At 62.3% G+C, this 26193-nt stretch overlaps 1 protein-coding gene across 4 annotated transcripts; it reads left to right on the forward strand.

The window, feature by feature from the left end:
• The first annotated feature begins 245 nt into the window (after positions 1 to 245).
• LOC121082162 (dynamin-2) lies at positions 246 to 26193 on the forward strand. 4 transcript variants are annotated; one of them, XM_040581500.1, is made up of 15 exons: positions 246 to 511; positions 7589 to 7662; positions 11068 to 11217; positions 11501 to 11704; positions 12640 to 12738; positions 12881 to 13041; positions 13112 to 13254; positions 13969 to 14104; positions 14323 to 14390; positions 16072 to 16210; positions 18988 to 19074; positions 19259 to 19329; positions 23427 to 23478; positions 25283 to 25967; positions 26104 to 26193. In XM_040581500.1, the coding sequence occupies exons 1-14, from the start codon at positions 351 to 353 to the stop codon at positions 25313 to 25315; spliced, it is 1578 nt and encodes a 525-aa protein (XP_040437434.1). In that variant the 5' UTR covers positions 246 to 350; the 3' UTR covers positions 25316 to 25967; positions 26104 to 26193. The 4 variants fall into 4 exon arrangements, with proteins under 4 accessions (XP_040437434.1, XP_040437436.1, XP_040437433.1 ...); XM_040581502.1 differs by lacking the exon at positions 26104 to 26193 and having other exon boundaries at positions 19005 to 19074; positions 25283 to 25337; XM_040581499.1 differs by lacking the exons at positions 25283 to 25967; positions 26104 to 26193 and having other exon boundaries at positions 23427 to 23573.

The following is a 26193-nucleotide window of genomic DNA, read 5'->3' on the forward strand; positions in this document are numbered from 1 at the left end:
GAAGCGCCGCTTCGGCTGACAGGCCACCTCCACTGTTCCATTGGCCGGTGGGGATGAGCGAAGCGCTGGCGGACCAATGAAACGATAGGGAAGAGGCGTGCCTTGCCTTTCCCGCCCTTCGTGCTGACCGACGGCGCTCGGCGCCACTCCGCCGGCCTCCTGCTTCGATTGACAGCGGGGGCAGCCAACAGCAACGCGTCCTGCGGCGCAGGGGGCGGGCGCGGCGGCGGGCGCGGCGGGGGCGTGGCCAGAGCCGGATGAGGAGACGGGCAGGGGAAGTTTGGCCGCCGCCGCCGCGGGCCCTGTGAGGAGGAAGCGAGCGGGAGCGCGGCCGCCCCCCCAGCGCCGCCATGGGGAACCGGGGCATGGAGGAGCTCATCCCGCTGGTGAACAAGCTGCAGGACGCCTTCAGCTCCATCGGGCAGAGCTGCCACCTCGACCTGCCGCAGATCGCCGTGGTGGGCGGGCAGAGCGCGGGCAAGAGCTCGGTGCTGGAGAACTTCGTGGGCCGGTGAGGGGGGAGGGGCGCGCTCGGGGGAGGGGGGTGGGGGGGGTTGGCGTAGGCCGTTCCGGGAATGGCGCCGGGCAGGGCGCGGCCTGCCGGACCCCGCCGCCGCCGCCGCTGCTGCTACGCAAAGTGCGGAGGCTCCGCCGGGCCCTGCGCGACTGGCGCGCCCCGGGGGAGGGGCACCCCCTCCCCCACCCTGGCGGGGGGGGGGGCGGGAGGGGGCTGTGAGTAATGGGGGTCCCGGCTGCGGATGTGGGGGGTCTGGGGGGGTCCCGGCTGCGGATACGGGGCTCTGGGGGCCCCGGCTGTGAATGTGGGGGGTGGGGTGGGCTGTGAATATGAGGGGTCCCGGCTGCGGCTGTGGGGGGCCTGGGCGGGCCCGGGCTGCGGATATGGGGGCTGGGGGGTGTGGGCTGTGAACAGGGGGGGGCTGGGGGGGTGGGCTGTGAATATGAGGAGCCTGGGGGGGTGGGCTGTGAATATGAGGGGTCCCGGCTGCGGCTGTGGGGGGCCTGGGGGGGCCCCGGCTGTGAATATGGAGCCTGGAGGGGGGGGGGGAGGGGCTATGAATAGGGGGGGCTTGGGGGGTGGGCTGTGAATATGAGGAGTCCCGGCTGCAAATGTGGGGGTCTGGGGGGTCCTGGTTTCGACTGTGGAGGCCTGGGGGGTGGGCTGTGAATTTGTGGGGGTGTGGGAGGGTGGACTGTGAATATGGGGGCCTGGGGGGGGCCGGCTGCAGGTATGGGGGGCCTGGGGGGTTGGGCTGTGAATATGGGGGGGCCTGGCTGTGAATATGGGGGGGCTTGGGGGGGGTGGGCTGTGAATATGGGTGGGCCCGGCTGTGAATATGGGGGCCTGGGGGGCTCTCAGCTGCAGATGGGGGGGCCCTTGGGGGGGTGGGCTATGAATATGGGGGGCCCGGCTGTGAATATGGGGGTGCCCCTGCTGTAGATATGGGAGCTGGGGGGAGTGGGCTCTGAATATGGGGGCCTGGGGGTGGGTGGGTTGTGAATATGGGGGGGGGGGCTGGCTGTGGTTATGGGGGCCTGGGGTGGGCTGGGCTCTGAATACGGGGCGTCCTCACCTGTGAATATGGGGTCCACAGGGGGTGGGCTGTGATTTTGGTGCCCCAGCTGTGAATATGGGGGCCTGAAGGGGCCCCAGATGTGAGTATGGGGGTGTCTGGCTGTGGATATGGGGGCTCAGGGGGGTGGGCTGTGAATATGGGGGGCAGTGAGGGCTGAGCTATGAATACGGGGGGGCCCCGCCTGTCAATATGGGGGCTCAAGGGAGGTGGGCTGTGAGTAACAGGGGGCCGGGCTGCAGATATGGGGGCCAGGGTGGGTGGGCTGTGAATATGGGGGGGCCCAGCTGTGAAAATGGGGGGCTGAGGGGGCCCTGCTGTGAATATGGGGGGGGCCTGAGGGAGCCCCAGATGTGAATATGGGGGTCTGGAGACAGGTGGGCTGCGAGTGTGGGGTCCCAGCTTGCAGATAGAGCAGCCTGAGGGGGCCCTGGCTGTGAATGCGGGGTCTGGGGTGGGTGGGCTTTGAATATGGGGGGGTCCTGGCTGTGAATATGGGGGCCTGGGGGGGGTGGGCTATGAATATTGGGGGTCCTGGCTGTGGATATGGGGGCCGGGGGTGGGTGGGCTGTGAATATGGGGGCTCAGCTGTGGGTATGGGGGGGGCAGGGTGGGAATGTGGGGGGCCCACCTGTGCCTCTGGGGGTTCAGGGGGGGTGGGCTGTGACTCTAGGGGCCTGGGGGGGGTGGGCTCTGAATATGGGGGGGCTTGACTACCAATATGGGGGAGCCTGGCTGTGGGTATGGGGGCCTGGGGGGGCCCTGCTGTGAATATGGGGGCCTGGGGGGGTGGGCTATGAATATTGGGGGTCCTGGCTGTGGATATGGGGGCCCAGGTGAGTGGGCTATGAATATGGGCGGGGGGGGCTCTACTATCAATATGGGGGGGCCTGGTTGTGGATATAGGGTCCAGAGGGGGGCCTGGCTGTAAATATGGGGGGGCCTGGCTGTGAAAATGAGGTTGAGGGGGGCTTGGCTGTGAATATGGGGGCCAGGGGGGTGGGTGGGCTGTGAATATGGGGGCCTGGGGAGGGGGCTGTGAATATGGGGGGGCTCAGCTGTGAATATGGGGGCCTGGGGAGGGGGCTGTGAATATGGGGGGGCTTGGCTGTGAATATGGGGGCCTGAGGAGGGGGCTGTGAATATGGGGGGGCTTGGCTGTGGGTATGGGGGGCCAGGGTGGGAATGCAGGGGGCCCACCTGTGCCTCTGGGGGCTCAGGGGGGGTGGGCTGTGACTCCGGGGGTCCGGAGGATCCCGCTGCGGGTGGGGGGCTACATCCAGGGCAGGATGCAGCGTGGGCCTCGCACCGTCCCCTGCGCGGCGAGGGGGCTGCGGCGCTGCCAGACGCCTGAGCGTCCCCCTCCCCTGTGCCGCCTCGTCTGACCCCCTCCCCCCCCATGCTGGGGTGCCCTGGGGGCGCCCAGCGGTGGGTGCCAGGGCGCTGCGTGGGGGCTGCGGCGAGGCGGGAGCGTGTCCTGCCGCCCCTCTCCCCCCGCCGCGAGGATGCTTCTGTTCGCCGGCTGATAGCGCGGCGCTGCGGTCGCCCCTCCGCCGACGTTTCGGTGACCTGCTGGCGGTGGGGACGTGTGTCCTGGAGATAGGGATTGAGATGAGCTCTCCTGGCCGGGATAAGGCGAGGCCGCGGGCTCGACGCCCAGCCCGGGGTGGGGGGGGGGGCAGCACGCAGCCGCCCCGATAACGGCGGGGGGCAGAGCTGGTTTCACCCTGCAGCGCTCAAAATAAAAAAATCTTTGCCGGGCGCTTTCGAAATCCACCGCCATCGCTAATAACTTCTGCTTCCGCCGCAGCGCAGCCGCCTCGCCAGCCTTCCCCGCGTTCCGCCGCTTCCCCGCGTTCCGCCGCTTCCCCGCGTTCCGCCGCTTCCCCGCGTTCCGCTGCTTCCCCGCGTTCCGCCGCTTCCCCGCCGCCTTACCGCAGCCGGTGGGGGATTCACGGCTCCTCGCTCCGTCCTGGCGGTAAGGGGCTGCCGCGGCAGCCGGGCTCCCATCCTCACCCACCGCTTGATCCGTGGCGGCCGCTTTCTCCGTCTGCACCACGCGCCAGCATTCCCGGTGTTCCCGGTGTTCCCAGCCCGTTGGTTTCCATCCTATTAACAACCAGACCCTTCCCGTGGCGTCACCATCCTGGCACGGCGTGGATGGTGTCACCGATAAACACCGGCGGCTCGGTCCCGCTCTTGGAACCTGAACATTCTCCAAAAACCCCGGCCAGGTGGTTTTCCCGACGTTCCGGGCTGGGTTTGGAGATGCGCCGGCGGTTTCTTGCCTCCGTGGAAAAGCGTCGTTGGAAATCGCCGCTGGCGTTTTCCCCGCCGGCGTGCTTTCTGCCGTTGGAGTGGGTTTTTTCCCCGCTCCCGTTAACATTTTTTCCGAGTGGCGCGGTCACGATCTGGCACCCGCCGCGGTTTGCCGGCTCTTTTCTCCTCAGGCAGGCTGGATTCGATAGGGATGCGCTTCCAGCCCGGGGGGAGGAGGGGTCACCGGTGCGGCGGAGCTGGAGCCCCCCCCCCGGACTGAACTCACCGCCGGGCTTTGCCGAGCCCCGCTGCAGCGGGGGCCCAACCGGCTGCGTGCCCCCCCCCTCCCCCATCCTGAACGGCTGCTGGGGGGAAATTTGGCAGCCTCTAATTATGGCGCTGCTGGAAAACCAGCCCCGGTAATTAAAAATCTTTGTTTGGGAGCGCTGAAGGCATCGGAAGGGTTTTAATGAGGGGTGAACGCGCTCGGCAGGCGGTGGGGGGCTGGGGCTGGGGGGCTTTGTGTGTGGCCGTCGCCGTAACACCTTCCGTAACACCTTCCGCTCCCCGCCTGTGGCGCCGGCTTCGTTTGGCGGCTCGTGTTAATGACGGGGTAATTAAGCACGGGGTGGATTCTGCCCTGCCTCGGTGTTGACAGCTCCGGCCCTGGTCTTGCTTCCCCTGCGCCCCCGTCAAAATATTTGGGAATACGATAATGAGGAATATTGATTATCGTTAGTGCTCGTTTAGCAGCGATAATTTGGGGGTGGACAGCCCCGGAATGGCTCGGTACCGCGGTGGGGCAGGCACCGGGGGGGGGGGGTCCCGGTCCCGTCCCGGTGGGGAATCACGCGGTGCCACAGCCGTTGGGAAGGGAGCTGCGCTCAAAAACCGGGTCGGCTCCTGGAGCAGCCTCCCGTGGGTTTAACCCGGAAAACGGGATGGAAACGGGGAAGTTTCCCCGTGGGGAGGTGGGTTTCCGTGTGGGAGCTGCCCAGTGGGAGACCCCTGGTTTATCCGAAGTGGAGGAGATGCTGCGGCGGCGCTTCGGAGCCGGTTCTGTTGGGACCGCGACCTGGTGCCTGGCACCTCGCCTCCCACCAGGAGCCGCGCCGGATCCTTCCGTGCCTCGCCGAACTCTTGGAAGGACCTAAAGCTCCCGTGTCCAGCCCTGGGGTGCGGTGGTCCCCGCCTCGGTGGGCGACGGGGAGGGTCCGGAGCCCCGCTGAGCCCCCCCAAGGGCCATCGGTCACGGAGGAGCCGGCAGCCGGGCTGCGCTGCCCGGGGCAGCTGTGAATTCGGTGCCAGATAGAAATTTATCGGCGGGGAAGGGATCTGGCCACCACGTCTGTTTCGGTGGGCGTCGAAATCAGCCGGCCGCGCTGCACGGGGGGTCCGAGGCGACACGATCCTCTTGATCCACGGGGAAAAGCCCAAGGGGAAGTGTGAAATACTGCGTTAAAATCGCGTTGGTGGCAGTACAAGAAGCCGGCGCGGTGACGTTGCGGTGAAACGTGCGTTGCCCGACCCGTCTTTGGAGCACTTGTGGCGTCGGTACGAGCGCGCTGGAGGCGCCGGAGCCTCCCCCGGCCCCGCTGTGACAAACGGTGGCGTAAAAGGCGTTTTCAGAGCCGGATAAAACCCGGGCATTGAACGCGGCGGCCGCTCGGACCGGGCTGACAATGGAGCCGTTGTGATGGGGACGGCGGTGAACCCAACCTCAATGGGGCATTATGAGCCCTCGGGGCGGCGGGATCGGCGTCAAGAAAGCCGGGGTTCACCGGGGCGGCCGCTGTGGCACGGCAAAGGGGTGGAGGTGACCGGATCTCTGTGAGAGATCCATCACCCGCCTCGGGCACCCTTCTTTTTTTATCCTCAGATCCATTTATCCTGAGAGATCCATCACCCTTCTCCCAGGTCGGCACCCCCAAAACGTGTTGGAGCCCCCGAAAGGGAGGTAACGCCGGCGTCTGGCCCACGGGGGATCGGTGGGGTTGGTGGAGCCGGTGCTAGCGCCGCGCTTGAGCCTTGTGGCGGGGGAATTTATCTGTGGGGGAGAGGAGGGAGCTGATCCCCCTGGTCCTGGGGCTTTCCCATAAATATTCCCGGGGTCTGGCATAGCCGGGGTGCCGGCACAGCCAGCGTGGCAGGGCTTTGGCTAAAGCCTTGTTACGGCAGCCGTCGGTGGAGGAATGGCAATTCTGGGAACGCGGCTCGGCTCCGACCAGGAACACAGTTGGGCTCCGACCGGGACCGGGAGCGCAGTTTTGGTCCGACCGGGAGCGTGGTTCGGCTCTGACCGGGAGCGTGGTTCGTCTCCAACCGGGAGCGTGGCTGGGCTTCGACCGGGAGCGTGGTTCAGCTCCGACCAGGAGCGCGCTGGGCTCCGAGACCTGCCACGTGATGTTTGGGTGCGGGTGGCGGTGCCAGCGCGGATCCTGCGGCTGTAACCGGTGATCGCGGCGATGCTGACGTGCGGGGTTGGGTCCAGCCCTGCCGGGGTGTGTGTGTGTGAATTCCTGGCCAGGGCGCCTCCGGGTGCCGGCGCCAGGCACCGCCTGCCCGCGGTGCTCAGCACCTTGTCCCGTGCCCTGCCGGCGAGCTGGATGCGTGCTCTGGTTACTGGAGCTGGACGGGCGCTCTGGTTACTGGAGCTGGGCGGGCGCTCTGGTTACTGGAGCTGGGCGCTCTGGTTACTGGAGCTGGGCGCTCTGGTTACTGGAGCTGGGCGCTCTGGTTACTGGAGCTGGACAGGCGCTCTGGTTACTGGAGCTGGACGGGCGCTCTGGTTACTGGAGCTGGGCGCGCGCTCTGGTTACTGGAGCTGGACGGGCGCTCTGGTTACTGGAGCTGGACGGGCGCTCTGGTTACTGGAGCTGGGCGCTCTGGTTACTGGAGCTGGACGGGCGCTCTGGTTACTGGAGCTGGACGCTCTGGTTGCCGGAGCTGGACGGGCGCTCTGGTTACTGGAAGCGATAAACCCCCCCGGTGCTGTGCCGGCTCCACACGGAGCGGCTGCCAAACCCTCTTTCCCATCCACTTCCCAGCGCCCTTGGCTGGGTGCTGGTGGTCCTGAGCGCGGTGGCAGCACCGTTCCCAGGCAGAGCAGCTCCCCCCCGGGCTCCCTGTGCCCCAGCTGACACCCCGAGCCGGGAGCAGCCCCCTCGGCTCCGCAGCCGGGGCGGTTTTGGGGAGCGGGGTGAAGCCGTGCGGGACGTGTGGCTTTGGGGGATGAGGAGGGGGCGGCGGGTTTGTCCTTCCTGTCGGGGTGTCCAGTGTTTTCCCCCCCTCGGAATTAGCGGGGTGTTACAATCCGATAGACAAATTTCTTATCGGCTGGCGGCTGGGAAAACCGTTTTCCAAATTCCTGCAGGCAGCAGCCCCCCTCCCTGGTAGCGCCCCCTCCCCTCCCGCTTGGTTTTGGGGAGGGGGAGGCACCCCCAGGGGCTTCTCTGCCTTCTGAGGGCATCCTGGCACTTTGGGCTTCATCTTTCCCATTAAAAAAGGGGTGGGGGACCAGCCCTGAGACTGGGAAGGGCTCATCCCCATCCCCCCGCGGGTGCTGGTGGCCCCGGGAGCATCTTTTACCCTCTCCCAGCCCCCGCTGCGGAGCCGGGGCCGATTCCGGATGGATCCCTGCGTGCCGCCCACCTTTTAGATCTGGGGGCGATGGACTCGGCGTGGCATCAACTTCTTGAATCACATCGGTAAATGTCTTGTCTTTGAATTCCCTGCAGGGATTTCCTTCCCCGAGGCTCCGGGATCGTCACGCGGCGGCCGCTCATCCTGCAGCTCATCTTCTCCAAGACGGGTACGTCTGGGAAAGCAGGAGAGGATTTTGGAAACCCTTGGCTGGCTGTTCTTCTGCAGGAGGTGGCCACGATCCTGGTTTTTCCCCAGGATCTGCCAAATCCCGAGGAAGGCTGCGGGATGTGTATACAACAGCCCCAAGTGGCACCTTTAGATCCCTCCCTCCGCTCTCCTCCAGCAGAAAATCCCTTGTTTCACCCAGGTGCCATGACCTTGAGGATGGGGGGGGGGGACATTTTTCCACGCGCTTTTATTTATTTATAACATTTAAAACGCTGCCGGTCGGTAAGAAAAGGGCCTGGCTGCTTCCCCATCGCCCTGTGACTCAGATCCGCTCCGCACCCTGGGGCAGAGGGGTTGCGAAATCCGCTGCCCCCGGACGGCTCCTTCGCCCTGTGTAAACATTAACCAGCCCGATCCCTGGGGAAATCACTCCTACTGCCCTCCCCGGAGCCGAAGGATCCATCCTGCTCCAAAAAAATGGGTTTGGGTCGGTCCCCACTGGGGTTTGGGTCGGTCCCCTCCGCAGCTTCCTCTCACCTTGGTGGCAGGTGACCTGTTTATCAAGTAATTAGCGGTTGGGTACCCAGAATATCATCAAGTAATTAGTGGTTGGGTACCCAGGACACGTCAGGGGGTTGCAAAAGGTCCATGGTGGCCCGCAGGTGACAATAAGGTGCCATCGGGCGCGGGAACCGGTAGGGGTGGAAGGGTGAGGGCAGGGCTGGCGTTTCCCCTCGCCGCACCCGGGCGAGGTGGGAGGAAGCCGGTTGCGCCATCCCGGTCCCCAGCACGTGGCTCCTCATCCGTGAAAATCCCGTTCCAAGGGGGCAGACGGGTTGCTGGTGGCACTGGGACCCCCGGAGTCACCCTGGGGACCAGGTGAAGCTGAGGGAAGCCGGTTGTGCCATCCCTCTTCGTGGTGCCTGGCCCTACATCCATGAAAATCCTTGAAAAGGGATGGCTCTGGGTGGCTCCGGGTGACTCCAGGGACCAGGCGAGGTGGGAGGAAGCCGGTTGCACCATCCCAGCCCCCGGCACGTGGCTCCGCGTCCATGAAAATCCCTTTCCAAGGGGGAGGTGGGGAGCTGGTGGCACCAGGACCCCCGGAGCCACCCCGGGGGACCGCAGGGAAACGTTGCCTTGCTCGTCGCCGCTCCCCTCCTGGCTTCTCCTGTGCTGACGGGTCACAAAAAATCCCGGGATCCCTGAAAGCGGCAGCGCAGGTGCCCGGAAAAAGCAGCCGCTTGGCTCTTCCCGGACGCCCGCCCTGCGGAGGGGCTGGGGCTGGGTCGATCTTTGGGTCCTGGCACGGATCCCTGGGCTTGGAGGGGAGCGATGGAGCTGCTGGGGTCAGGATCGGGCCCCTGGGGGGGGGCGCACAGCTCGGCTGGGATCAGGATCGGGCCCCTGGGGGGGGGGGGGGCACAGCTTGGCAGGGGTCAGGATTGGGCCCCGGGGGGGCACAGCTCGGTGACATAAGTAATATAAATGGGAATCTGGGCAATAAATAAATGGGAATCTGGGCAATAAATAAATGGGAATCTGGGCAATAAATGGGAATCAGCAATAAATGGGAATCTGGGCAATAAACAAATGGGAATCTGGGCGATAAACAAATAGGAATCAGCAATAAATGGGAATCTGGGCAATAAATAAATGGGAATCTGGGCAATAAACAAATGGGAATCAGCAATAAATGGGAATCTGGGCGATAAATAAATGGGAATCTGGGCGATAAATGGGAATCAGCAATAAATGGGAATCTGGGCGATAAACAAATGGGAATCAGCAATAAATGGGAATCTGGGCAATAAATAAATGGGAATCTGGGCGATAAACAAATGGGAATCTGGGGAATATAATGGGAATCTGGGTGATAAATGGGGATCTGGGCAACATAATGGGAATCCGGGCGATGAATAAATGGGAATCAGCAATAAATGGGAATCTGGGCAATAAATAAATGGGAATCTGGGCGATAAGTAAATGGGAATCTGGGTGATAAATGGGGATCTGGGCAACATAATGGGAATCTGGGCGATAAACAAATGGGAATCAGCAATAAATGGGAATCTGGGTGATAAATAGATGGGAATCCGGGCGATAAATAAATGGGAATCTGGGTGATAAATGGGGATCTGGGCAACATAATGGGAATCCGGGCGATGAATAAATGGGAATCTGGGCGATAAATGGGAGTGTGGACAATGTTGTGGGAATCTGGGCAATGTAGTGGGAATCTGGGCGATAAGTAAATGGGAATCCGGACAATGTAATGGAAATAAATGGGAATCTGGGCGGTAAATAAATGGGAATCTGGGCAGTAAATGGGAATGTGGGCAGTAGGTAAATGGCAATCTGGGCAATATAATGGCAACCTGGGCAACAAATAAATGGGAATCTGGGCAATAAACGGGAATCTGGGCAATAAACGGGAATCTGGGCGATAAACCATTCCAAAGGCGTCGGCGGGGACGGGAGCGGGCTGGAAGCTGGCGTTGGCACACCGGAGCCAGCCGCGGCCGTGCGCCAGCATCCCCTCCGCCAGGGCAGCCTCTTTTTTGGCGAAGGCCAGCGGTGCTGCGTGGCACGTGGGAGCAGCCGGTGTCGGGGCGCTCAGCCCGTGCCGGCTGCCCGCCATCCTGCCGGGATCAACCGGGATCGCCCTCCCAGCCGGGGCACGCGGCCAGCCCGAGTGGGGCCGGGGGGCTGCAGACAGTGGGGCTCACGCCAGCGCAGCCCCCCGGTACCTGGCGGGGGGACCCATCCTGCCCAGCTGCTCAGCACCGCACCGGGGCATGTGGCTGGTGCTGTGGGTGTCGGAACGGCTGCACCAGCTGGGGCTCAGCGGGCGCCCCGTGCTGGGCTCCGGGTGGCCCACGGGCTTTTCTTTAATACTGCTTTTTAATATTGCTTTTTTTAATACTGCTTTTTTTTTTAATATTGCTTTTTTTTTTTAATGCTGCTCTTTTTAATGCCTTTTTTTAAAATGGTTTTTTTCTTAATGCATTTTTAAATGCTGTTTTTTTAAACGCTGCTTTTTTTAATGCTTGTTTTAATGCTTTGTTTTAATGCTTTGTTTTCAATGCTTTTTTTAATATTTTTTTTTAATGCTTCTTTTTTTTTATGCTTCTTTTTTTTTTAAGGCTTCCTTTTAAATGCTTCTTTTTTTTAATGCTTTTTCTTAATGCTGTTTTTTAATAGTTTGGGGGTTTAATACTCTGGGGGTTTAATAGCTTAGTTTGGTTTTATTAGTTTGGGTGTTTAATACTTTGGGTGTTTAATACTCTGGGGGTTTAATTGCTTAGTTTGGTTTTAATACTTTGAGGGGTTTAATACTTTGGGGGGTTTAATACTTTAATACTTCATTCCAATACTTGATTTTTTTTCTCCTCTTTCCTAGAATATGCCGAGTTCTTGCACTGCAAATCCAAGAAGTTCACGGATTTCGACGAGGTGCGGCAGGAGATCGAAGCAGAAACCGACCGGGTGACGGGGACGAACAAGGGCATCTCCCCCGTCCCCATCAACCTCCGCGTCTATTCGCCGCACGGTGAGCGATCCGCTCCCCCCTCCGGGGGCCAGAACACCGGGAACGCGGCAGAGCTGGTGGGATTTATCCCGATGGGCTCCCAGGAGCCGAAGGCTGGCTGCTCCGCGCGGCCGGTGGATCCCACACCGCCCGGGGGGGCTGCCCGAGCCGCGGCGCTTCCTTTGGAGGGGTTTCACACTGGGGGAGGGCTGGGATCCATCAGCGGATCCCGAGGGATCCACCTGCAGGAGCGACAGCTCCCGGCGCCACGCCCTTGACCCCGTGTGATCTCTTGTCTTTCCAGTCTTGAACCTGACCCTGATCGACCTGCCGGGGATCACCAAAGTGCCGGTGGGGGACCAACCGCAGGACATCGAGTACCAGATCAAAGACATGATCCTGCAGTTCATCAGCAGGGAGAGCAGCCTGATCCTGGCCGTCACGCCGGCCAACATGGATCTGGCCAACTCGGACGCGCTCAAGATGGCAAAAGAAGTTGATCCGCAAGGTAAGAGGGACAGAGGGATGCATCCTGCCTGTGCCGCGGCGCTGGATCGCAGCGGTGAAGCCTTCAGTGGCCGTGGCGGCGATTATTGGGTTTCTCATCCCCCCTCCTCTCTTGGGAGACTCTCCACCCGCCGACAGCGATTATTTACCCAAATTTTGGAGCTGGAGGGGGTTTCTCGTCCCTCCTCCTCCTCTCATGGGTGACTCTCCACCCCCGACAGCGATTATTTGCCCAGATTTGGGAAGCGGAGGGGATCTCTCATCCCTCCTCCTCTCACAGAGGACTCTCCACCCTCCAACGGTGATTATTTGCCCAGATTTTGGAGCTGGAGGGGGTCTCTCATCCCTCACGGGTGACTCTCCACCCCCGACAGAGATTATTTGCCTGAATTTTGGAGCTGGAGGGAGTTTCTCATCCCTCATGGAGGGCTTTCCACCCCCGACAGCGATTATTTGCCCAAATTTTGGAGCTGGAGGGGGTTTCTCTTCCCTCCTCCTCCTCTCATGGGTGACTCTCCACCCCCGACAGCGATTATTTGCCCGAATTTTGGAGCAGGAGGGGGTTTCTCATCCCTCATGGAGGGCTTTCCGCCCCCGACAGCGATTATTTGCCCAAATTTTGGAGCTGGAGGGGGTTTCTCTTCCCTCCTCCTCCTCTCATGGGTGACTCTCCACCCCCGACAGCAATTATTTGCCCAAATTTTGGAGCTGGAGGGGGTTTCTCATCCCTCACGGAGGGCTTTCTGCCCCTGACAGCGATTATTTGCCCGAATTTTGGAGCTGGAGGGGATCTCTCATCCCTCCTCCTCCAACAGCTGAGGAAGGGCGAGCGGCTCCGCTCGGGCAGGTCCATCGGCTTCGCTTACCCCCACGCTTGTCCTGCCGGCCGCGAAATGACATTAATTACTGACTCGCTCGTTTGTGCGGCCGCTCCAGGCTTGCGGACCATCGGCGTCATCACCAAGCTGGACCTGATGGACGAGGGCACCGATGCCAGGGACGTGCTGGAGAACAAGCTGCTTCCTTTACGAAGAGGTATAACGAACCACTACGCGTCGTTATCCATCACCCCGTGGCTCCGGCGCGGTTCCGGCACCCCCGGGGGCGAGGAGAGGCCGCAATGCCCGGCTTGGGCACCGGCTCCGTCCGCAGCCAGAGCCAACGTGTCCCCTTGCAGGCTACATCGGCGTCGTGAACCGAAGCCAGAAGGACATCGACGGCAAGAAGGATATCAGGGCGGCGCTGGCCGCTGAGCGGAAATTTTTCCTCTCGCACCCGGCGTACCGGCACATGGCCGACAGGATGGGCACCCCGCACTTACAGAAGGTCCTCAACCAGGTAGGCTGGGCGCCCTTCCCCCTGGAAAAGGGGCCGTTCCTGCGGCTCAGCACCCTCCGTTCCTTTGCAGCAACTGACGAACCACATTCGGGAGACGCTGCCCTCGCTGCGCAGCAAGCTGCAGAGCCAGCTGCTCTCCCTGGAGAAGGAGGTGGAAGAGTACAAGAATTTCCGTCCCGATGATCCCACCCGGAAAACCAAAGCCTTGTTGCAGTAGGTTGCGTTTCCCTCGCTCGGTGCCGCCTTCCCGGTGCTCCGCCGGAACGGGGAGCTCCCTCCGCCATCGGGAGCGATGCTGGCGCAGAAATAACCCGGCTCTGCGCTTCACGTGGGGCTCATTTGTCCCGGCTGGTGGCTTTTTCCAAGGAAAAGCCTAAAATAGCCCTGTTGGGTGCGAGCGGGTGGCCCTGGTGGCTCTGCCGGCGCCTGGGAGCATCTCTGCCGGCACCGGTCGGTGTCTGGTGCTGGCTGCACCGCCTAAAGCAAGTGGTTTGGTCTCAGGATTAGAAAGGAGAGGTCGTGCCTGTCCTCAACCCATCCCTGTGTCCTTCAGGCTGCGGGGAAAGGGGAATTTTCCTTCCTCATCCGCAGCGGCGGGGACCAGGGGGAGCTTTGGCACATCCCTGATGAGCCGGTGGGACGGTGCCGGTGGGACGGTGCTGGCCACACCACCCAAAGCGAACGGTCCCATCTCAGGGTTAGAAGGGATGACTTGTGCCCCTCAACCCATCCCTGTGTCCTTCAGGCTGTGGGAAAAGGGGGATTTTCCTTCCTCATCTGCGGCGGCGGGGACCGGGGGGGAGCTTTGGCACATCCCTGATGAGCCAGTGGGACGGTGCCGGTGGGATGGTGCTGGCCACGGGGGCTGCCTGGGTGTCCGTCCCTCCATCCCTTGGGCGCCCCAGAAATCCCCTCCCTTCTCCCCAGGATGGTCCAGCAGTTCGGCGTGGACTTCGAGAAGCGAATCGAAGGTTCGGGAGACCAGGTGGACACGCTGGAACTTTCCGGAGGTGCCCGAATCAATCGTATTTTCCACGAGAGATTTCCTTTCGAGCTGGTGAAGGTACAGCTGGCCCGGGGAGCGCGTGTGCCGTGGTGGGGGCGGTGGGTGGTCGGGATGTCGGGATGGGCTGAGCTCCTCCTTGGCACCAGGGTGGCTTTCCCGGCGCTCCAAGGGGTGCACGGAGGGCGGGGGGGGGGGGGGAATGTAATTCCTGGCTGAACGCCGGGATCACACGGAGGACGTGGCAAACCTTCCCCGCGGCTTTCCTCCCTCCTCAGATGGAGTTTGACGAGAAGGACTTGCGGCGAGAGATCAGCTACGCCATTAAAAACATCCACGGCGTCAGGTAAGCGTCGGCGCGGCACCGAGGTCGGGGGGCGGCGGGGGGGGGCGCGTGTGGCCGGAGCTTTCCTGCCCGAGGGACGGGCGATACCGGTTGCCATCGGCTCCTCTGGTGTTGGCGGAAAAATGGATGTTTTAGAGGGAATAATGGGGTGATGAGCCGCGCCTGCCCCCTCGGTAAGCGGCGGCACGCTGGCCCTCGGCCCCAGGGAGGCTGAGCCGAAAAATTCCCCTTGTGCCTCCAGTTCAGCCGCTAAAATAACCTTTATCTTCTTTTTCCCCTTCCCTGAAGCGGGGGAAGAAACGACCTTGGGAGGAGGGTGGGGGTTGTGAGTCGGACCCGGCTGGAAGAGGGATCCCGGAGCGGTGCCTCCGGCGTGGGCTCTGCCCGGCGGGATCGAGGATCCCAGAGGGGAGCGGTGTTAAAAGTTGTGAAATCCTCTCTGGGGGCAGAGAAATGTAGAATTTCTTGGCTTTAACGCTCTCCCCGGGAGCCGCTGGTCCAGCTCGCAGCATCGCCGTTATCCCTAACCATCACCAACAGGGTCAATTCCCAGTGTCCCGGTTATCCCTAACCATCACCAACAGGGTCAGTTCCCATCATTCCCAGCATCCGCATTATCCCTAACCATCACCAACAGGGTCAGTTCCCATCGTTCCCAGCATCCCCATTATCCCTAACCATCACCAACAGGGTCAATTCCCAGCATCCCCGTTATCCCAAACCATCACCAACAGGGTCAATTCCCATCGTTCCCAGCATCCCCGTTATCCCAAACCATCACCAACAGGGTCAATTCCCATCGTTCCCAGCATCCCCATTATCCCTAACCATCACCAACAGGGTCAGTTCCCATCGTTCCCGGCATCCCCGTTATCCCTAACCATCACCAACAGGGTCAATTCCCAGCATCCCCGTTATCCCTAACCATCACCAACAGGGTCAGTTCCCATCGTTCCCAGCATCCCCGTTATCCCTAACCATCACCAACAGGGTCAGTTCCCATCGTTCCCAGCATCCCCATTATCCCTAACCATCACCAACAGGGTCAGTTCCCATCGTTCCCAGCATCCCCATTATCCCTAACCATCACCAACAGGGTCAATTCCCAGCATCCCCGTTATCCCAAACCATCACCAACAGGGTCAATTCCCATCGTTCCCAGCATCCCCGTTATCCCAAACCATCACCAACAGGGTCAATTCCCATCGTTCCCAGCATCCGCATTATCCCTAACCATCACCAACAGGGTCAGTTCCCATCGTTCCCAGCATCCCCGTTATCCCTAACCATCACCAACAGGGTCAATTCCCAGCATCCCCGTTATCCCTAACCATCACCAACAGGGTCAATTTCCATTGTTCCCAGCATCCCCATTATCCCAAACCATCACCAACAGGGTCAATTCCCATTGTTCCCAGCATCCCCATTATCCCTAACCATCACCAACAGGGAGGGGGGCTCCCACTCCCGTTCCTGGGGGGTCTGGCACCCCAACCGGAGCATCCCTCGGTGCTGCCGGAGCCGCCCCCGGCGCTGGAGGAGGGGGGGGGGGGGGGGAAATCTCGCTCTCCAGGATGCCACCGAGCATCTCCAAACCTGATGATCTGTTTTTTTGGTTTTGTTTTTTTTTGTTTGTTTTTTTTTTACTCCATCATGTCCTGGCCCTCGTGGATTCCTGCAGGACAGGGCTCTTCACCCCAGACCTGGCGTTCGAGGCCATCGTGAAAAAGCAGGTGGTGAAGCTGAAAGAGCCTTGTCTGAAGTGCGTCGACCTCGTCATTCAGGAGTTAATCAATACAGTTAGGCAGTGTACCAGTAAGGTATCGAACCGGCCGGGGGCTCACCCGGCCCCTTCCTACCAGTGGGATGGGAAAAAGCAGGAGCGATGCCCTGCCCTGCCTGCCTTGCCTGGTTTCCCCTCCAAAAACCACCCCCAAACCCTTAAAAATGAAAGGAAAAAAAAAAAAAAAATTTGGGAGCCGCCCCCGAGCAAACTGGATGTTTCTGAGCTTTGACCCGCGTCTCCCAACGCGGAGCCGAGGGGATCGGCTGGTCCTTGAGCCCAAGGATGGATCCCCCGGGATGTCACCCAGCGCTCGGAGCATCCCTGCGCCTCCTGGGTATCCCGCTGGATTCCTGGGGATACTGGATTCCTGGGGGCGCTGGATTCCTGGGGATACTGGATTCCTGGGGGTGCTGGATTCCTGGGGGTGCTGGATTCCTGGGGATACTGGATTCCTGGGGGTGCTGGATTCCTGGGGACGCTGGATTCCTGGGGATACTGGATTCCTGGGGATGCTTCCCCCGCCTATCCCCCTCCTCAGGGGTGGTCTGGGGGGGCTTTGGTGCTGGTAGGAGCCAGGCAGGTGGGCAGGCGGCTCCCGGATCCTGGTTCCTCCTTGCACGCCTCTTGCCAACCGCGATTTAAACTGCTGCTTCGCCGCGCTCCGGGAATCCCGGGAACCACCGCCGGGAATCCCGGGAACGCCGAAACTGCAGCTGGTGGTGGCGGCCCGGTAAATCCTGCCGCTCCACACCTGTGTGATTAATTACCTGCTCGATAACGAGCGCATTTCCCTTCCAAAAAAGCTCAGCCCTTTCCCCCCACCAAATTTTTTTTTTGGCCGTGGCAGCGTTAATTACCCCTGAATTAATATTTAATAACCGGCTTCTCGCAGCGGGTCTCATTTTTTAAACCTCATTCTAAAAATTCACCTTTTTAAAGTGAAAAAGAGGGCTGGAGAACCAGCCCCTCTCCTTCCAAAGCTGATTTTATTTTTTAAAAAATGGATAAACGAGGAGGCGGCGCTATCGGCGGTGCTGGCGAGCTGGAGCGCGGCGGCGGAGCCGGAGGGTCTAATCCTGCGGGGGTCCTGGTAGTGGTGGTGGGGGGGGTTTGCTGGTGGATCGGGGGTGATCCCGCTCGATATCCCTCTCGATATCCCGCTCGATATTCCACTTAATATTCCGCTTTCTATCCCGTTTCCAGCCTGGTTGGCTGTGCTCTGGGTCCTGCCAAAATTCCTTCCCTCCCAAAGCGCCGGGGGGGCTCTTGCCCCCGAGCCCGGATGAAATTTGGGGGTTTCCTAGAGATGGGGCTGGGGGCTCCGGTCTGGAGAGGATCCAGGAGCCCCCCCCGGGGTGGTGCTGAGACCCCCCCGATGGGTAACCCCCCCCCAATGCTGCCGCTTTTCCCTTTGCGCATCACTAACCTTAGACATCACACACACACCCCCAAAAAAAAAAATCTCTATTTTTTTTATTTTCTTGTCTTTCCTCGCTCACGGTGCAGGATGGGGGTCTTCACGCCCGACGTGAAAAACCCGACGGTAAAGCTCAGAGACCCCCGTTTGTGCCGATCTGGTGGTCTCGGAACTCCCCCCCCCATCATTAAAAAACGTGCCCAAAAGGTAACGGGGTCAGCACCCACCCCCCCGTTTTTTAGACATCGGATGGAAACATCTGGAATATATTTGCTCCCAGGATCTGGCCCACCAAAGCGGGTTCAACCGCGAGGTTGTGCTGGAATTCGGGGGGACGCCGTGTCCTGGCGGCGGGGGAGGGGAGGTGGCAGCAGCCCCCCACCCCGGGCTCCACGCTGAGACCCCCGCACCGCGCTTGGTGCCACGGGAAGCCGGATCCGCTCGGCATCCGAGGGTGGGAATGGAAAATAAATCTGGATTTGGTGTGATTGGCACCCCGAGACCCCCACCCTGCGCTTGGCACCCTGAGACCCCCACCCTGCGCTTGGCACCCCGAGACCCCCACCCTGCACTTGGCACCCCGAGACCCCCACCCTGCGCTTGGTGCCACAGAAAGCCGGATCCGCTCGGGATCCGAGGGTGGGAATGGAAAATAAATCTGGATTTGGTGTGATTGGCACCCCGAGACCCCCACCCTGCGCTTGGCACCCTGAGACCCCCACCCTGCGCTTGGCACCCCAAGACCCCCACCCTGCGCTTGGCACCCCGAGACCCCCACCCTACGCTTGGTGCCACGGAAAGCCGGATCCGCTCGGCATCCGAGGGTGGGAATGGAAAATAAATCTGGATTTGGTGTGATTGGCACCCCGAGACCCCCACCCTGCACTTTGCACCCTGAGACCCCCACCCTGCACTTGGCACCCCGAGACCCCCACCCTGCGCTTGGTGCCACGGAAAGCCGGATCCGCTCGGGATCCGAGGGTGGGAATGGAAAACAAATCTGGATTTGGTGTGATTGGCACCCCGAGACCCCCACCCTGCACTTGGCACCCTGAGACCCCCACCCTGCACTTGGCACCCCGAGACCCCCACCCTGCGCTTGGTGCCACGGAAAGCCGGATCCGCTCGGGATCCGAGGGTGGGAATGGAAAATAAATCTGGATTTGGTGTGATTGGCACCCCGAGACCCCCACCCCGAGGTTCCCGCTGCTCTTGGATCTAGTCGAGGATCCCCCTGAGCCCCAGTTGCGTCCCCCCGGCAGAACCGGGGCTCGGTCCCCGCTGTGCCCCCTCCCCTCCCCTGGCCCCCCCTTCCCGCGGCCGGTGCCGGAGGCAGCCCCGGGCCGATCAGCAGCGGATTTTTTTGTTCCCCGGCCTTCTCCCTTTCTTTTCAGCTTGGTTCCTACCCCAGGTTACGGGAGGAGACGGAGAGGATCGTTACCACCCACATCCGGGAGCGGGAAGGCAAAACGAAGGACCAGGTGAGCGAGGAGAGAGCCGGGATCCCCCCACCCGATCCCGAAGCTCCCACCTGCGGCACCGAGCCGGGCATCCCCGGTGTCACCGCCGTCCCCGGGGCTCCGCGGCGGCTCCGTCCCGGCGGTGCCGGAGCTGGGGGGATCCAGCCCACCCCGCGGCATTCCCACCGGATCCGTCTCCTTCCAGATCCTGCTGCTGATCGACATCGAGCTCTCCTACATCAACACCAACCATGAAGATTTCATCGGCTTCGCCAAGTGAGTTGTCCCCGCCGCGACAGACCCCCGGCTCCGCGCAAACGCAGCTCGTGGTCCTGCCCCCGCTCCAGGGCACCATTCTGGGGTCCCCTGGGGGACCCTCTGCCCGGGCAGGACAGGACCAGGTTGGGGGGCTCACCCCTGGGGACCCTCTGCCCGGGCAGGACAGGACCAGGTTGGGGGGCTCACCCCTGGGGACCCTCTGCCCGGGCAGGACAGGACCAGGATGGGGGGCTCACCCCCCAGGACCCTCTGCCCGGGCAGGACAGGACCAGGATGGGGGGCTCACCCCCCAGGACCCTCTGCCCGGGCAGGACAGGACCAGGATGGGGGGTTCACCCCTGGGGACCATCTGCCCGGGCAGGACAGGACCAGGATGGGGGGCTCACCCCCCGGGACCCTCTGCCTGGGCAGGACAGGACCAGGATGGGGGGCTCACCCCCCAGGACCCTCTGCCCGGGTAGGACAGGACCAGGATGGGGGGCTCACCCCCCAGGACCCTCTGCCCGGGTAGGACAGGACCAGGATGGGGGGCTGACCCCTGCGGACCCCTCTGCCCGGGCAGGACAGGACCAGGATGGGGGGCTCACCCCCCAGGACCCTCTGCCCGGGTAGGACAGGACCAGGATGGGGGGCTCACCCCCCAGGACCCTCTGCCCGGGTAGGACAGGACCAGGTTGGGGGGCTCACCCCTGCGGACCCCTCTGCCCGGGCAGGACAGGACCAGGATGGGGGGCTCACCCCTGGGGACCCTCTGCCCGGGCAGGACAGGACCAGGTTGGGGGGTTCACCCCTGGGGACCCTCTGCCCGGGCAGGACAGGACCAGGTTGGGGGGCTCAACCCTGGGGACCCTCTGCCCGGGTAGGACAGGACCAGGATGGGGGTCTCACCCCTGGGGACCCTCTGCCCGGGCAGGACAGGACCAGGTTGGGGGGCTCAGCCCCCAGGACCCTCTGTCCGGGTAGGACAGGACCAGGATGGGGGGCTCACCCCCCAGGACCCTCTGCCCGGGCAGGACAGGACCAGGTTGGGGGACTTACCCCCCCAGGACCCTCTGCCCGGGCAGGACAGGACCAGGTTGGGGGGCTTACCCCCCCAGGACCCTTTGCCCGGGCAGGACAGGACCAGGTTGGGGGGCTCACCCCCCAGGACCCTCTGCCCGGGCAGGACAGGACCACGTTGGGGGGCTTACCCCCCCAGGACCCTCTGCCCGGGTAGGACAGGACCAGGTTGGGGGGCTCACCCCTGGGGACCCTCTGCCCGGGTAGGACAGGACCAGGATGGGGGGCTTACCCCCCCAGGACCCTCTGCCCGGGCAGGACAGGACCAGGATGGGGGGCTCACCCCTGGGGACCCTCTGCCCGGGCAGGACAGGACCAGGATGGGGGGCTCAACCCCCAGGACCCTCTGCCCGGGGTAGGACAGGACCAGGATGGGGGGCTCACCCCCCAGGACCCTCTGCCCGGGCAGGACAGGACCAGGATGGGGGGCTCAACCCCCAGGACCCTCTGCCCAGGCAGGACAGGACCAGGACGGGGGGCTCACGCCCCGGGACCCTCTGCCCGGGTAGGACAGGACCACAATGGGGGGCTCACCCCCCAGGACCCTCTGCCCGGGTAGGACAGGACCAGGATGGGGGGCTCACCCCCCAGGACCCTCTGCCCGGGCAGGACAGGACCAGGATGGGGGACTCACCCCCCCAGGACCCTCTGCCCGGGCAGGACAGGACCGGGACGGGGGGCTCCTTGAGTCCCCCTCCCCTTGGCTCGCTGCCACTAGCTTGTCAGTAGCGCCCGGAGCATTCCCGAATGGAAAAACCGGAGGCGAGTGGCTCTGCCCCCGCCACCCCTTCCTCTTGGAATTCCCGGAATTCCCACTCTTTTTCTTGCTTTCTTTCCCTCTCCGCCTCTTTATGTTTTTTTTTTATTATTATTATTATTTTTTTATCTCTCTGCTTTTCGCCTTCGTTCGCAGTTCCTTCCTCTTCTCCTAATCTCTCCTGTTTTTCCTTTGAACCACCTCTCTCTTCCCTCCGGATTTCTCCGAACCTCTCCCACTCCCCAGCTGTTACACTGAGCAGCACGTGGCGACAGGGTGGGTACCCCCGCGGGCAGCATGTCCTGCAGCGGCTCCGAGCCCCCCTGTCCCACCTGGGGGACCCCCGTATCCCGAGGGATGTTCCAGGCCAGCCGGGGAGCTTCCCGCTCCGGGCTCGCCTCGGGATCTGTGCTGGCGGCGGAGCTCCCCGTGCTGCTCCGGGATGCTGCGATGCTTGGGCTGGCTGGCCCGGCGCTCCGTGTCCTGGGGGGACAGTGGGGATTGTCCCCAGGGATTGGGGAGGAACCGTGAGGATTGTCCTCAGGGATTAGGGAGAAATTGAGGGATTAGGGAGGAACCACAAGGATTGTCCCGAGGGATTAGGGAGGAACCGTGAAATTGTCCCGAGGGATTAGGGAGCAACAGTGAGGATTGTCCCAAGGGATTGAGGAGGAACTGAGAGATTAGGGAGGCACAGGAGGGATTGTCCTGAGAGATTAGGGAGGAGCCACAAGGATTGTCCTGAGGGATTGGGGAGAAGCCATGAGGATTATCCCAAGGGATTAGGGAAGAATTGAGGGATTAGGGAGGAACCATGAGATTGTCCCAAGGGATTGGGGAGGAAATGAGGGATTAGGGAGGAACCGTGAGGATTGTCCTCAGGGATTAGGGAGGAATTGAGGGATTAGGGAGGAACCACATGATTGTCTCGAGGGATTAGGGAGAAATTGAGGGATTAGGGAGAAACCACGAGGATTGTCCCGAGGGATTGAGGAGGAACTGAGGGATGAGGGAGGAACAGGAGGGATTGTCTTGAGAGATTAGGGAGGAACCACAAAATTGTCTTGAGGGATTAGGGAGGAACAGCGGGCATTATCCCGAGGTAATCCCTCGTGAAATTGTGAACCGTGAAATTGTCCCGAGGGATTGGGGAGCAACGGTGAGGATCGTCCCGAGGGATTGGGGAGGCACAGGAGGGATTGTCCTGGGAGATTAGGGAGGAACCGTGAGGATTGTCCCGAGGGATTAGGGAGGAATTGAGGGATTAGGGAGGAACCACGAGGATTGTCCCTAGGGATTGGGGAGGAACTGAGGGATTAGGGAGGAACTGTGAGGATTGTCCTGGGAGATTAGGGAGGAACCACAAGGATTGTCCCAAGGGATTAGGGAGGAATTGAGGGATTAGGGAGGAACCACAAGGATTGTCCCAAGGGATTAGGGAAGAATTGAGGGATTAGGGAGGAACAGGAGGGATTGTCTTGAGGGATTAGGGAGGAACCACACGATTGTCCCAAGGGATTGGGGAGGAATTGAGGGATTGGGGAGGAACAGCAGGGATTGTCCCGAGGGATTAGGGAGCAATGGTGAGGATTGTCCCGGGGGATTAAGGATGAACCCTGCGGATCCGGGCAGGCAGCCCCGTCACCCCAACTCCCCCAGCCACCAGTTTGGGGACCCCCGGGGATCGGAGGGTCCCCCCCTGCCCCCCCGCCCCGGGAAAGGACCCGCTTTTTGTGCTTGTGAAGTGCTGCTCCGGGGGGCGTCCCGGCGGGATGCTAACTGTTTTCCTGGATTTTGTTCCTGCTCCCGACTAATGGTTCCGTCCCTCGGGTTGCTCGGGAGGGACAGGGAGCTTTCCCTCTGGGCTGGCTCTGGAATTTTCCATCCTGGGGGGGGACGACACACCAGGGGTCTCCAGAATCGCATCCTTGTGGTTAGCAGCTTTTCGGGGTAGGGGTGCATCGGCTGGGCTGGGCTGGTGACCCCAAATCCCATCCCATCCCAGTCCCATCCCAACGGGCTGCTCCGCTTGGCGTTCCCACCCGGATCGGCCAGTTTGGATTGCCTGGAGATCTGGAGGGGGGTGTGTGTCTGGGTCCCACCCTGACCACGGCTCCGGAGGGGGCTCCGCTGCCCGCCTCCCCCCGGGGGTCTCGCTGGAATCTTTGCACCCTGGGTTTTCCCTTCGGACTCGGTTCTTCCTTACGGCGTTCCGGGTGGGAAGCGCCTGGATCCTCGCTGCTTTCCCTGCCTAAAGCCCCTCGTTCTCTCCCTCCAGCGCGCAGCAGAGGAACACGCAGACGAACAAGAAAAGAGCCATCCCGAACCAGGTACGGCCGCGGCTCCCGGGAGATCCCGCTCCGGAGCCCCCGGAGCCCTGCGGGGATCCACGGTGATCCATGAGTTCTGTCCTGGAAGTGTTTTCTGAGGGGGGGGGGGGAGGGGCGTGTTTAGCAATGGGGGTGGAGATGGGGGGAGGATGGAGGATGATGGGGAGGATGGAGGATGATGGGGAGGATGGAGGATGATGGGGAGGATGGAGGATGATGGGGGAGGATGGAGGATGATGGGGAGGATGGAGGATGATGGGGGAGGATGGAGCGGGAGCCTTGCTGCCGCCGGAGCCCCGTGCTCCCACCCAGGGCAGGGATCTGGGTGAACTGGACACCCCCCCCCCCCCAGCCCCCGCCACCCACAGCAGCCCCCCGGGGGGGGCAGAGGGACCAGGAGGAGTGTGGGGACGTGCCTGCAGCCGTGTCAACCCCCGCTCTGCCCTGTCGTGCCGCCTCCCCATCCCGAGGGGTGCTGGCTCTCCAGGACGGAGGGCAGGGCTGGAAACCCCCCCCCCCCATGGCATTAGGGCTGGAAGCCCCCCCTGCCCCAGGGCTGGAAGCCCCCCCTATGGCATTAGGGCTGGAAGCCCCCTCCCCTTGGCATTAGGTCTGTCCAGGGCTGGAAGCGCCCCCTGCCCAGGGCTGGAAGCCCCCCCCCCTTGGCATTAGGTCTGTCCAGGGCTGGAAGCGCCCCCTGCCCAGGGCTGGAAGCCCCCCCCCATGGTATTAGGTCTTGCCAGGGCTGGAAGCAAACCCCCCCCCATGGCATTAGGGCTGGAAGCCCCCTCCTCGCCCCGGGCTGGAAGCCCCCCCCCATGGCATTAAGGGCTGGAAGCTTCCCCCCCCCGCCCTTGGCATTAGGTCTGTCCAGGGCTGGAAGCCCCCCCCATGGTATTGGGTCTTGCCAGGGCTGGAAGCAAACCCCCCCCCATGGCATTAGGGCTGGAAGCCCCCTCCTCGCCCCGGGCTGGAAGCCCCCCCCCCATGGCATTAAGGGCTGGAAGCTTCCCCCCCCCCGCCCTTGGCATTAGGTCTGTCCAGGGCTGGAAGCCCCCCCCATGGTATTAGGTCTTGCCAGGGCTGGAAGCGCCCCCCCCATGGCATTAGGGCTGGAAGCCCCCCTTCCCCCCTGGGCTGGAAGCCCCCCCCCCCCCCCATGGCATTAGGGCTGGAAGCTCCCCCCTCAGGGCTGGAAGCCCCCCCTCCCCATGGCATTAAGGGCTGGAAGCCCCCCCCCCCCCCGGCATTAAGGGCTAGAAGCCCCCCCCCACTTGGCATTAGGTCTGTCCAGGGCTGGAAGCCCCCCCATGGTATTAGATCTTGCCAGGGCTGGAAGCAACACCCCCCGCCCCCCGCCAGGGCTGGAAGCCCCACCCCCCCCCCCCGCCTTGGCATTAGGTCTATCCAGGGCTGGAAGCCCCCCCCCCCGCCATGGCATTAAGGGCTGGAAGCCCCCCCCCCCCCCCTTGGCATTAGGTCTATCCAGGGCTGGAAGCGCCCCCTGCCCAGGGCTGGAAGCCCCCCCCCCGCCATGGCATTAGGTCCCTAACGCTGGCATTGCCTCTTGTTTGGAAAGAATGTGATGAAATATTAACACTGTAAAATGATAATTAATAGCATGTAACTGTTTTTCTTTTGCTGTTTTTCTGCTTTTTCCTACCATTTTTGTGCTTCCTGCTCTCTCCTCCCTCCCATCACTTTCTTTTTCCACACTGGTCTGTCTCTTTGTCCTGCTTTTTTTTTTCTCCCCCTCCCCCCGCCCCCCCCCTCCCCACCCCCCCTTAATTTTGCACACCTAAAGGGTGAGATACTGGTAAGTACCCACACAGTGTGATAGTGCTGGTAGCGCACAGCCGGTGAGGGACGCGGTCCTGCCAGAACGACCCCCCCCCCCAGAGCCCAGAGTGACCCCCCCCAAGCCCATAGTGACCCCCCCCCAAAGCCCAGAACGATGCCTCTTGCCTCCCAGAATCGAGTACGCTGCTGAGCAGAGGGGACCGGGACCCCCCATGGGGGGCAGATGGGCTCCCTGAGCTTGATCCAGAAATGGGGATGGGGTCTGTGCCCCCCCCCCTCCCCCCCGGGGCTGCTCCCTGCCTGTGCCATGCGCCCCCGGGCTGGCGGCGCTGCCTGGCTCGCTGGGAACAGCGTAGGGAGCGCTGGATACTGGGATCCAGGGGGTGAGTACTGGTTTTACTGGCCCTTGGCGAGGGCTGGGGTTGGTCCCTAGGCAGGGCAGCCCCCCGGGGGTCCAGGCAGGGGCTGGAGGGACCTTATTCCACCCCCCCCCCCCCCCCAAATGCCATTTTTTGGGCTTGAGGTCGCATCCTGACCTCAGCCTGGGGGCTCAGCAGTGTCGGCACTGGACGGCTGGTGCAGACATCCTGATGCAGCCCTGGTTTTGGGGGTGCCCGTGCTCCCAGATGCTGTTTTTGGGGGATGCCGGGGCTCCCAGATGCTGTTTTTGGGGGTGCCCGTGCTCCCAGGTGCTGTTTTTGGGGGTGCCCGGGCTCCCAGGGTGCTGCTTTTGGGGGTGCCTGGGCTCCAAGGTGCTGTTTTTGGGGGTGCTGCTCTCCCAGATGCTGTTTTTCTGCTGTTTTTGGGGGGTTCCCAGGCCCTCAGGTGCTGTTTTTGGGGGTTCCCAGGCCCCCAGATGCTGTTTTTGGGGGTGCTGCTCTCCCAGGTGCTGTTTTTCTGCTGGTTTTTTGGGGG

Source organism: Falco naumanni, unplaced genomic scaffold (assembly GCF_017639655.2).
Source record: "Falco naumanni isolate bFalNau1 unplaced genomic scaffold, bFalNau1.pat scaffold_375_arrow_pat_ctg1, whole genome shotgun sequence".
NCBI lineage: Eukaryota > Metazoa > Chordata > Aves > Falconiformes > Falconidae > Falco > Falco naumanni.